This window comes from Polypterus senegalus, chromosome 3 (genome assembly GCF_016835505.1).
Source record: "Polypterus senegalus isolate Bchr_013 chromosome 3, ASM1683550v1, whole genome shotgun sequence".
Lineage (NCBI taxonomy): Eukaryota > Metazoa > Chordata > Cladistia > Polypteriformes > Polypteridae > Polypterus > Polypterus senegalus.
This window is the reverse complement of record NC_053156.1, coordinates 290091342-290104710: the sequence shown is the minus strand read 5'-3', so window position 1 is coordinate 290104710 and position 13369 is coordinate 290091342. Positions and strand designations below refer to the sequence as shown.

Genomic DNA, 13369 nt, shown 5'->3' with positions numbered 1-13369 from the left:
TAGACATATAGATACAGTTGATAGATAAACGTATGCAAATACCATAAAGCATCCTCAAGCATCTACTTATACAGTGCTATGGTTAATAGATTGTTTGAGCTTTAACCTTTACCTTTAAAGGTAAAATTGCGTGTATAGGTTTGTAGACGATATAAAATAGGAGACTAAGACCTTTTTAGTATATCATTGAATTAGCTACATAGTAATCTGTGATGCAAATAAAAATTGATTAAGTTTATAGTTTTATTTCTGTAATTCCTGTGTGACCAGTCACCATGGCACTGTCTAAAAATGGGCTAGTCACTCACAGTCTTGGGAACTCATTTATAAATTGCTCCAAATTTGTTAGGATAATTGGACACTGCTACAACTTGACTTCTCATATTGGCAAAAACATGTTTTTGTATATTTTATAATACATATAAACATATACATATACACACAAACTAAAATACAGTATGTGCATCATATTCATCATTTTTGAGATGTAATCTGTTTGTTACATCAACACACATTTTGGTAAAGGCTCAGTGATATGCTTTATTATACGTGTGATTCGTCATTTAACTGGTTTGGCTGCATTTCCCTGCTTGATCAAGGGTGTCTTAATTTCCCATTTTCTCCGAAATGTTGCATACACATGGGTCAGAACTGCTGTAAATGTATGCATGTTCCCCTGTCAAAATGTTCTTTTATAAATCCCATAGTTTTCGCAGGAAGTTACATACACACATTTCATTTTTCATTTTTTTTTCAACCCGATTCCTTATTAGAAGGCAGTCCTTGCTGATAATTAACACTAGAATTACCAGAGCCTACGAAAAAACTCGTAGATCCGTTCCACCTTAAATCGCTTCTTAAAACCGTTGTCACCTCTCTGCCAGCGTCTTTTGTTAATCTAAATGTGCTGATAAAGAAAAGTTGCAAGTAGCTGGCTATTCCATCCCCCTGAGACTTAGAACGTGCAGAAACTTCTCCCAGCTCATGCCTTGATTGATTATCTGGGGGTGAAGTGGAGTTTTAGAGTGGAAATAATAGATTATTTGGAATACACGCATTTCACATGTGTTCCGTTTCTACAGTAATCCGTGTAAACACATTTTAAAAACGGAAACGTTTTTCATATTGTAGTAGTAAATGACAAAATGTAGGTATAAACTATATAATGTATGAAGCCTGAAGTCCAAATATCAAAGAAACACTTTCACGAAAGGTACAAATATAACAGAACAAGTATGCTTTTATTCAAAAATATAACTGCAGAAGAAAAGCCACCTTAGCATGCCACATCGACACACACTTGCTACAATTTCCTTGGTAGCGTAATGGTATCAGCTGCTGACTGGTAATCAAAAGGTCATGAGTTCGATCCGATCGAACTTCCGATGACAAAACATGAATCAATAATCAGTTTCACTAATTGATCAACTAATCCATGCCAATTAAGAAATGAAATTTTCATAGGAAGTATAGTTCAAGATTTCACCAATAGATGGCGCTAGTAACGGATAGAAAGATTAAAGGAAGTGTTAAAATATTGATTATAAAATTATACTAAAACAAACCCAACACTAAAAAGCCACCCACGCTTTTATTTTACGAGTGATGTATGACAGACTTATGTTTTACCTTTTAGTACACTTTTTAACTTAATAGAAGTGTGGTTTTTAAAAAGTATTTATATATAACAACAACAATTATTGATATAGCACATTTTCATACAAACAGTAGCTCAAAGTGCTCTCTCTCTCTCTCTCTCTCAGAAACTATCTTGTGTTTACTGAGACCAGTAATTGCTGAGGAGATAGAAGATGCTCCAAAGACTTCGTGCCAGCAAAGCAGCGGGTCCAGATGGTATATCGCCACGACTGCTGAAGGCCTGTGCGTTGGAGCTGGGGAGTCCTCTACAGGGCATTTTCAACCTGAGCCTGGAACAGGGGAGAGTCCCGAGGCTTTGGAAAACATCGTGTATCACCCCAGTCCCAAAGGTATCACGTCCTGGTGAGCCGAATGACTTCCAGCCTGTTGCTCTGACGTCACATGTGATGAAGACCATGGAGCGGCTGCTGCCTCACCACTGCTGGATTATGTGAATTTCCCCTTGGGATTAATAAAGTATGTATGTATGTATGTATGTATGTATGTATCTATCTATCTATCTATCTCTCTGACCAACTCAGGTCCTGAAAGAAAATGGAGATACATCCATGTTCATCCTATCAACGTTAAATAAAAAACTGGAAGCAAACTATAAGCAGTGGATCCAGCAGCATGCAGTTAGCCATTGCGGAGTACTGGAAGCAAACTATAAGCAGTGGATCCAGCAGCATGCAGTTAGCCATTGCGGAGTTTCCTGGAGGGAATACTATCAGGTGTGCATACTGTATAAATCAAGGTTAATAAGCTAAGGTACAGCATAAGAGTATTTATTCTTGTTCACCAAAAAAAATAACCTAAGAGGCTAGTATAGTGCCTTTCATGGACACTTTCCATATAAAACACAGTGGGCGTAAAAAAGATGACAAAGATTACTGGAAGGCTGTCATAGAAGAGAGAAAACAATAATCAATCTCCACTCAAATTTGAAATCATGAAAGGAGGTTTAAAATATCCCAACGAATGATTCCTAAAACAAATACTTTACCTGCGCGGGTGGGACGATGTTTTGGTGTGGCAAAGCGGTCCCACTGGGCCACAATGATGGCGGTGATGCCCAGTACGCACACAATGGAGAGGTAGATGAGACGGGGCTGAGGAGAACAGTAGAAGGAGTAATAAAGCCAAGGGACAAAGCTCCCCATGATGAGCAGGGCAATGCCAGAGTAGTCAAGTCTGCAAAGAAAGAACAATATAAAGTTAAGGGTTTAGAGCAGGGGTCTACAAAGTCAGTCCTCAAGGCCTATAGTGGCAGCAGGTTTGTTCCAACCCAATTTCTTATTGAGAAGGCAATTCCTGCTGTTGAAGCACTTACTGCTCAAGCAGGATTTTTATGCTTCATTTTACTTGTCTCTCTTGTTAAAATTTCCCACCCTTAATTACATATTGTAGTGTAAAACAGCAGCATTCACTGTTTTAATTGTTCCTTATTAGAAGGGAGATACAAATAACAAAAGGAACCAGCAGTTCTTCACCTAAATTGTTGTTGTTGTTTACATCTGTGTGTATTCATCATGAACTATCTGGTTAAATAAAATATTTGGAAGGAATCAGAATTTAGAAAAGTGAAGGACTGAGAATTACTCATTCACTTCAGGCTAAAAATACTTTGGATGGCATCCTTGGACAGGAAAAAAAAAAATCTATGATATAAGAATGATCAAACATGACAGAATAAAAACACTAAGAGCACATAAAATTAAATAAGATCTGTTATTGGCAAGGACTCTAATTAAGCAATTTGGTTGGAACAATAACCTGCAGCCACTATGGCTCTCGAGAACTAATTCTGTAGACCTCTGGTTTAGAGTTGGGTTGTGTACTCATTAACCTAACCCTTAAACCGCCGGAACTGGCTATAGTCGGTTCCCAATGTAATTTGCCAGCACACCGGAGCAGAGTATATTCGGCAAAGTACATTCGTTGAATGCTGCAACCAGCTAAAGTCGGTTCCCAGTGCAATTTGGAAGCACGCCGGAGCAAAGAATATTCGGCAACATATATTCATTGAACTCTGCAACCAGCTAAAGTTGTTTTCCAGAGCAATTTGCCAGCACGCCGGAGCTGATCAGTCTGTGCCGTACATTCGTTGAGCAGCCAGCTCATGACCACTGGCGCCCCTTAACGAATCAGCCTCACAGTCCCTGGGATTCAGCCGCTGCACTAGACTAGCCTGCAGGAATCAGCGCTTACCTCTGTGTGCTTGCGTGCAGCCAGCTCAAGCACAGCTGGCTCTGTGATACTGAATTTCATCAATGGCGTCAGTTGCACCTTGTACATATAATTAAAAAAACTACTGCAACAATCAATTAAGTTTTTACAGTTCATTGGCGGTGTGTAAAATGATCAGTGTTGCAGTAATTGTGATGCTCTTTGCATGGGAAAAAAAAAATGTGTTCCATTAAAATTTCACATTTTCTTTGTGAACTGTGACATTTACTCAAAAAGTGTAGCAAAAAAGTATTTGGCATCCAGGGGTGCATTAACCCCCAAGTATGTGGTGGTTTGTGGTGAGTCTTCCATCCCATTATGGGACACGATAATAGATGGATGAAGCAATGTCATTATACTGTACTCTAATCCCAATGACGGATATACTCTGTTCCCTCTCATATCACAGCCAAGGTCTTGGATGCTCTTCTGGACAGTCTTGTCTGTGAAATGTTTAAAGAGAGAGGCTAGATAACCATTTGATTATCTTAATTTGTGCAGTTTTAACTTTACTAGCCCACTTATTCCTGAACAGGATCATGGAGGGGTGCCAGTCCACCACAGGAAAACTAAGTCTATGGTACACTTGTATATTTTTCCTTTAGTGTATGAATTATTTTTGCTTTAGGACTGAACAGGCAAGTGCCTTTTCCTTTGATGGCACAACAGGGTTCCTGTCAGTCCACAGCCTGGACGAACTTATACGAGGTGTATCTATTAAATAACAGGACTGATTAAATGACTAACCTTTATTTATATGTATTACAAATGTAATGCTTCTCCCCTTCAATATACTCCCCATTTGCACCAATACATTGCTGCAGTCTTGTTTTCCACTGGTCGAAGGCATGGAGCACATCAATTTCTGTCAGCTGTTTTAACACATCCGCCGTTTTCTTCTTTACAGCATCAACTGACTCAAACCGTGTCCCGTTAAGCAATGATTTAACTTTTGGGAAAAGATAAAAGTCACACAGTGCTAAATCGGGCGAATATGGAGGATGTTCAAGTGTAGTAATGTGCTTGTCGGTCAAAAACTGCTTTATAGAAAGTGCCGTATGAGCAGGCGCATTGTCCTGGTGAAGAATGAAACCATTTTCCCACAGTTGCGGCCATTTTTTTCTGACTTTTTCTCTCAGCTTTATCAAAACTTCCTTATAATAATGCTGGTTAACTGTTGAGCCTTCTGGAACCCATTCTTCCAAAATTACACCCCTGATTTCGAAAAACACAATGTGCATGGCTTTGAATTTTGACTTGCTTTGACAAGCTTTTTTCATTCTTGGTTCAGGGCGTTCATCATCTTCAACATTCTCACGTCCCTGGTTGAATCTTTTGTGCCACTCAAACACACGTGCATGAGACAGGCAGTCATTCCCATAAGCTGTAGTAAGCATTCTGTTTGTGTTTTGTGCAATTTTAACAAAAATTTCAAATTGACACGTCGTTCCAACTTTTAAACTTAGCATTTTTTTTTGGCACACTACAGAAAACACAACCAAACTAAATGGCGACTCACAATCAACTGAATGTCATAGAGTGTGGCTGCTTCTCATGCACGTTCAGACATGTTCAAGGTCACCACGCATGCAGTTATAACCGGTTCTGACTGCTTTGTTTACTAGGTGGAATCACAGTCTCGTTATTTAATAGACATACCTCGTACTTGCTGTTTTCATAGAGCAGTAACTCCCACTAGCCTGCAGTATGCTAAGAATAAGAGCAATCCGACATCTCATACCCATCTGAACAATTTAAAAACTTGCATCTATCAAGGAAAACCAATATCCATCCATCCATTATGCAACCCGCTATATCCTAAGTACAGGGTCACCGGGGTCTGCTGGAGCCAATCCCAGCCAACACAGGGCGCAAGGCAGGAAAACAAACCTCGGGCAGGGCGCCAACCCACCACAAGAAAACCAATATATTTTTTTAAAGTTCATATAGATGCAAAGGCAGTCCTCCAAAGATTTAGCTTTAAACTAGGTATTCAAAGTGACCGTGTGTTTACTTTTTGATCCACCAATGGGCAAACTAATGATTATTTAAGCCATTGAACTTTTGAGAAGGGCCCAGCAGAATAACTTTGAAGCTGTGTAGTTCGGAAGCTTTACTGAATGTAATCACTGACTGTGATTGTGTGTTTATGTCAAGGTGGCCTGTTCTGGAACTTTTGGAGACTTGTTGAAATAGGCTGTGGTTTAATACCTCCAGTCTCTGGTCTTTTGTCTGTTGATTTTCACACGTCTTTACAGACAGGCTAAACAGATCCATAGTTTCTCAGTTTCTTTTACCAAACTGCAGAATCCAATCAGAAGTTTCTAAAGTAAATGTCTGTAATCTTCAAGGCTGTTCAAATAGACATTCAACTTGGTATTTGTTAACTTTGACTCACTGAGAGTCTGATTTAATAAATAAAGGCTGCTTCATAGCTATTATTTTGACTTTGCCACTTATGGGAATAAAGTAGATACCCTACTTGACATAACACAGAGAATGTATAGTACTACGACATGTACGAAGTTTTGAAACATGGAGGTTGAATATCTTTAGCCATGGTGGAAGAAAACCTTTGGCCACAACTGTATGAACATGGGGAAAAAAAAGACCTGAGTGCAACACAGCAAAAAGACTATCACATTTGGAAGATAAATGGATAACACTTTCTGTGAAATAGAAGGCAGTTAAGTACATTAAATGGGGGGTAGGGGTTGGAGGGAATGAGCGAATGTCAATCTTACTTTGAGAATGTGCGGGAGACCTTCTCGGAATGGCAGTAGACCGTGTGGAAGAGCCATGAAAAACTTAGACACAATACAGCACCCAAGAAGAACATTCCAAAAACCACCTTCTCCTGCAGGGGGGCCATAAAGTAGACATTTGGCCTGAACATGGTGAGGATTCCCAAGGCCAGAAACAAAATTAGTCCTAGGGGTTATCAAAAAAAAAACAAAAAAAAAAAAAACACATTTATAGAAAATATAAAAAGACATAAATACATACAGTAATTGTAAAAAAGTCACCAATTGCCCAGATTTTGATTTATGAGGCTCATACAAATTATACATCAATACAAATATATAATCTTAAAGACAACATTGATCATAAAAATGAAAAAGGGTTAGGGTTAACCTAACAAGATTAGCAGATGAGTTCACAAGCAACCGCCCAAAATTGCTCTTATAGCCCAACATGTACAAGTTAACTGAATTTTAAATGACACTAATGATGTTGTGGAAAACGGTAATGCAGTCAGGAGAAGAATGGAACCTTTTGCAGAAGAGAGTGGGTGGATATGGAACAGAATGGACTGGGATCAAAAAAGTCGGTATTTCACAGACCTCTACCAGGGTCTTATAATATGAAGCATGGGATATCTATTATAAGCATTGCCCCAATCCTTATGATAACTTAGTCTTAGATAATAACTAGGTATTGGTCTGTTCTTCTGTCTAAACTGGAAGCAGTTGTTATGGTGCAGAAATTTTGCAGCACAGTTATGATTTCTAAGTTTGCTGTTACACCCCAAAACACATAAAAGTACATCATTATCATCATTATTGTTATTACTGAACATCTGCCTGACACCTTTATCCAAATGGACTTTTAACATCAAGATACAGAACAGCAGCATGGTGGACTGATGTCAAGTGTCTTAGTCAATGTCTGCGTCTTCCACATGCTGCCCTTCCTAGTAGAAAGTACTTCTGCCACATGCTCGACAATGTTTGCTCGAATAAATATGACAAAGACATTGACCCTGAGAATCAAAGAAGACGACAGTCTTAGGTTTACCTAGCAGATGTGTCCAGATGTTTCCCGTCTCTGTGTGAATCCGAAAGATGCTCCCAAAGCAAGCACGGAAGGAAGGCATTGGAGGCCTATGCCCATGAAGCAGGTAATCGTTATCCTTTAGCCAGTCAGGTAGCACGTGGTATGGAATTACTCGCCAGCGCCCTTCCCAAACCTTATTCATGAAGGGAAAAAGATCTTTGTTATAGGAATACAGGGTAAAATTCAAGCAACTGTTTATATATTTAAAATAAACGCAATATACATCACAAGAAGAATGGTTTATTGATAATGTTGTGGAAAATTAATTTGCCCCTTCCTAATATCCCATTTTTATATATTGTAGACATTGAATCACCTCAGACCTTTAGACAAAGTTCAATATTAGAGAAAAAGAACATACAAGAGATTCTTTATTCAAAGGACAAAGTCATCCACCAGTCCTACCACCCATATCAAAATTCAATTGCCACTATAATTTTAATACTAATGTTACTCTAGGATCATAATGCTTCTCTCCCATGAATTTCATTTTTATTCGGAGTCTTTCTTGTCAGGGAGTTACGGACACTGACCTTAGCTGAGATTAGAAAGGCCTGTAGTTCTTTGGATGTTCGTCTTAGACCTCCTGTGACTTCTTTGCATAAATTGTTGCTATGCCCTTCAAGTAATTTTGGGAGGCTGTTCTTTCCTGCGAAGATTTCCCGTTATTCCAAATGTTCATCATTTGGAGACAGTGACTCTGGCTCTGGTGTGGTACAGTGCTGCAGCTTAGAAATGGCTTTGCATCCCTTTCCTGACTGGTAAGGTTGAACAATATTTTTCCTCATCTGTTCTGCGATTTCTTTTGACAGAATCAAGTGTTTTATATGAATGTTGTGGGGACTACTTCACTCTAATGAGGAGGGTTTATATATTTGGAGGCTTGGATTCAACAAGGCTGGCTGCACTCAGGTCGGACTGTGTTTAGTGAGCAAAGTTGAATTATCAATTAATTTTTGTCAGCTGTTTGAATGAGCGTCTACAGGAGCAATTACCATTTCACATCGGCAATACAGGAGTTACTTAAATATATTAAGTAACAATTTTAAAACAGTGTTGTAAGACTACTCACTTTACCTAATACCAGTCACATTACCTATTAAAGACAGAATACATTTAAAAATATTTCCTATCTCTTGCCCTATGTGTACTTTAAGCACCTTTCCTCTGCACCAATGTTGTGTCTGAACCCCACTAGAGTGTATTCCCGTAAAACCTCAGACTCTGTAATTTCAAGACGCATTCCTCTCCTCCTGTCCACCTTTATTCTTTCCGTCATTTGAAAGCAACTCTCAGTGTGCCTCCTACACTTTTACTCCTCTCCTTGTGTCTCACACTTACATTTCCTCTTTTAATCGTGTCATCAAAGCCAAACTGACCTGAGTTTGCTCAGAAGAACTGGACACACAGACCTTAACGCTATTATAATATAGTAGATAACATTTTTTTCTAAACATCTGAAGTTATTCACTTAAATATACAAAATAGACAATATCAGAATGGGGCAGATAGTTTTTCACGGCACTGTTCCTGGTAAATTTAATTGCAATGATGGAGGTTGGATTCATCTAACTGATAACAGATAATAATACTGAACTTATAAAAATGGATAGATGATTATTGGCTTGGCATCCTTATTTTTAGATTAATGAACAACAAATTAATTCCTTGAATGCTACAGAATTTCTGTGCAGCTAAGTATTAATTAATGGCATATTCAAGCTGTCAAAAAATCCTTCGTTCGACTTATTTTGTACTTTACCCTAACCAGGTAATCTGGTTCCCTCCCAGGGGTATTACTGTAAAATGTGTCCTGTTTCTGGAATTGTACAGTGCCTTGCAAACGTATTCACCCCCTTGGTGTTTGTCCTGTTTTGTTGCATCATAAACTGGAATTAACATGGATTTTCATTTGGATTTTATTTAAAGGACTTAACAATATAGTTCAAATTGTTGAAGTGGAATTAACATAAAATACCTTGTATCCAGTGCCTCTGGATTGGCAGACCAGGGCGGTGGTCCCCCTCTTTAAGGGGTACCGGAGGGTGTGTTCCAAATACAGAGGGATCACACTCCTCAGCCTCCCTGGAAAAGTCTATTCGGGGGTCTGTCAGACAGTCGAACCGGATTCAGGAGGAACAGTGTGGTTTTCGTCCTGGTCGCGGAACAGTGGACCAGCTCTACACACTTAGCAGAGTCCTGGAGGGTGCATGGGAGTTTGCCCAACCAGTCTACATGTGTTTTGTTGACTTGGAAAAGGCGTTCAACCATGTCCCTTGGGGAATCCTGTGGGGGGTGCTCCTGGAGTATGGGGTACCGGACCCCCTGATAAGGGCTGTTCGGTCCCTGTACAACCAGTGTCAGAGCTGGGTCCGCATTGCCGGCAGTAAGTCGAACCCGTTTCCAGTGAGAGTTGGACTCCGCCAGGACTGCCCTTTGTCACCGATTCTGTTCCTAACTTTTATGGACAGAATTTCTAGGCACAGCCAGGGCGGCGAGGGGGTCCGGTTTGGTGGACTCAGGATTGGGTCACTGCTTTTTGCAGATGATGTTGTCCTGTTTGCTTCATCAGGCCGTGATCTTCAAGCTCTCTCTGGATCGGTTCGCAGCTGAGTGTGAAGCGGCTGGGATAGGAATCAGCACCTCCATATCCGAGAGCATGGTCCTCAGCCGGAAAAGGGTGGAGTGCCCTCTCAGGGTTGGGGGAGAGATCCTTCCCCAAGTGGAGGAGTTCAAGTATCTCGGGGTCTTGTTCACGAGTGAGGGAAGAATGGAGCGTGAGATCGACAGGCGGATCGGTGTGGCATCCACAATGATGCGGGCTCTGCATCGGTCTGTCGTGGTGAAAAAGGAGCTGAGCCGTAAGGCAAAGCTCTCAATTTACCAGTTGATCTACGTTCTTACCCTCACCTATGGTCATGAGCTATGGGTAGTGACCGAAAGAACGAGATCGCGAATACAAGCAGCTGAAATGAGTTTCCTCTGCAGGGTGTCTGGGCTTTCCCGTAAAGATAAGGTGAGAAGCTTGGTCATCCGGGAGGAGCTCAGAGTAGAGCCGCTGCTCCTCCATTTCAAGAGGAGTCAGATGAGGTGGCTCGGGCATCTGATCAGAATGCCTCCTGGATGCCTCCCTGGTGAGGTGTTCCGGGCACGTCCAACCGGGAGGAGGCCCCGGGGAAGACCCAGGAAACGCTGGAGGGACTATGTCTCCTGGCTGGCCTGGGAACACCTTGGGATTGCCCCAAGAGAGCTAGAAGTGGCCGGGGAGAAGGAAGTTTGGGCATCTCTGCTCAAGCTGCTGCCCCCACGACGCGATCTCGGATAAGCAGAAGAGGATGGATAGATGGATACCTTGTATATAAAAAAAAAAAAAAAAAAGGAAAAACTGAAAAGCTTTGAGTGCATATGTAATCATCTTCTTTGATATGAAACCCCAAAGTAAGATCTGGTCCAACCAAATAACTGCAGAAGTCACATAATTAGCTGATTAGGGACACTTGTGTGCAATCAAAGTGACATGTGATCTGTCACACGATATCTGTATAAACAGACCTGTTCTGAAAAGCCCCCCTGACTCTGCAACACCTCTAAGCAAGCAACATGAAGACCAAGGAGTACTCCAAACTGGTCAGAGACAAAGTTGTAAAAAAGTACAGATCAAGTATGGGTCATAAAAACATATCTCAAATGTAGAATATCCGACGGAGCACCATTAAATCCATTATTACAAAATGGGAAGAATATGGCATCACTACAAACCTGACAAGTGAAGGCCGCCTACCAAAACTCAAGGACCGAGAAAGAAGGGCATTAATCAGAGATGCACCAAAGACACTAAGGATAACACTAAATGAAATCCAAAGATTCACAGCGGAGAACAGAATATCTTTCCATAGGACCACCTTAAGACATACTGTACTGCCCACATAGCAGGGCTTTGTAGAAGTGTTGCCAGAAAAAAAAAAATATATATCGTTTAAAGAAAAAAATTACCAAAAATGTTTGGAGTTTGCCCAGTGGTATGTGGTGGACTTCCCAAACACATGAAAGGTGGTTCACTGGTCTGTTATTGAACTTTGTCCATCCTGGGTTAACGACACATGTGTGGTGCAAACCCAACACTTCCCATCACTCTGAGAATACTATTCCCATAGTGAAGCATGGTGGTGGCAGCATCATGCTGTGGGGACAGGTAAACTGATCAAGACTGAAGGAAAGATGGATGACACTAAATACAGAGCAGTTCTTGAGGAAAATCTGTTTCAGTCTGCCAGAGATTTGAGACTGGGATGAAGGCTCACCTTCCAGCAGGACAATAAATGACCCTTAACACACTGCTAAAGCTATCTTGGAGTGATTTAAAGGGAAACATTTAAACATCTTGGAATGGCCTTGTCAAAGCCCAGAACTCGATCAAATGGAGAATCGGTGGCATGACCTCAAGATTGCTGTACACCAACACAACCCATCGATCTTGAAGAAGATGGAGCAGTTTCGCCTTGATAAATGGGTGAAGATCACATTGTCAAGATGTGCCAATCTAATAGAGACATTCAACAAGAGGCTTCCACATATAACTGCTGAAAAAAGGGGGCTCTGCAAAGTATTGACTTTGGCGAGTGAATACCTACTGTATGCACACTCAATATGTTTTGTTTTCTTAATTATTTTTAATGTCACAATAAAAAATATTTTGCAACTTCATAATAGTAGTGTTACCTACACCACACATACCCCACCCCCCCATTACAGGTCGTAATGTGACAAAACTGGACAAACACCAAGGGGTTGAATATTTTCACCATAGCACTGTATACCAACAGACTATAGAGACGCAGGTTGCTTATTTCTGCCTAAGGATGACGTTCATGTTCAAGTTCTGAAAGGTAGCAAATTCTGCCAAGTACCAAAAAAGGCGTCAATTTGAAACTGACCTAAATACATACAATCCAGTAAATTATATACAGTTAAGTCTGTAAGTATTTGGACTGTGATACAATTTTCATAAGTTTAGCTCTGTGCACCACCACAGTGGATTTGAAATGAAGCAATCAAGATGTGATTGAAGTGTACACTTGTAGCTTTAATTTAAGGCATTTAACAAAAACGTTGTATGAGCAATTTAGAAAAGACAGCCATTTTCATACATGAACTCGAAATTTCCAGGGGCCCATAAGTATTTGGACAAACTAACATAATCATGAATATAACGATCATTTTCAATACTTGGTTGAAAATCCTTTGCAGTCAGTAACTTCCTGAAGTCTGGAACCCATGGCCATCCCCAAGAGCTGGGTTTCCACCCTAGTGATGCTTTGCCAGTCCTTTACTGCAGCTGTCTTCAGGTGCTACTTGTTCGTTTGACTTTTTGCCTTCAGCAGGTGAAATGCATGTCCAGTTGACTGACTTGGCCATTGAAGAATATTGCGCTTCTTTTCCTTGAAAAGCACTTTGTTTGCTTTCGCAGTATGTTTTGTCTTCGTGTCCGTCTGTACTGTGAAGCACTGTCCTATCACTTTTGCTGCATTTGGCTGAATGTGATCCCTCTACATTTCAGAAATCATCCTGCAACTTTTGTTAGTAGTCTTATCATCAGATCACACTAGTGACCCTCTTTCATTGGCAGTCACACATGTCCATGCCATAACACGGCCTCCAACATGTT

At 40.5% G+C, this 13369-nt stretch overlaps 1 protein-coding gene across 1 annotated transcript in view; it reads right to left on the bottom strand.

The window, feature by feature from the left end:
- adipor1a (adiponectin receptor 1a) overlaps window positions 1-13369 on the bottom strand; it is a 39468-nt gene that overhangs the window by 8004 nt on the left and 18095 nt on the right. The window contains exons 3-5 of the mRNA XM_039749417.1: window positions 7666-7837; window positions 6612-6798; window positions 2645-2832 (exon numbers count right to left, since the gene is read on the bottom strand). Coding sequence (XP_039605351.1) covers window positions 2645-2832; window positions 6612-6798; window positions 7666-7837 — 547 coding nt within the window. The remainder of the gene's footprint in view (window positions 1-2644; window positions 2833-6611; window positions 6799-7665; window positions 7838-13369) is intronic.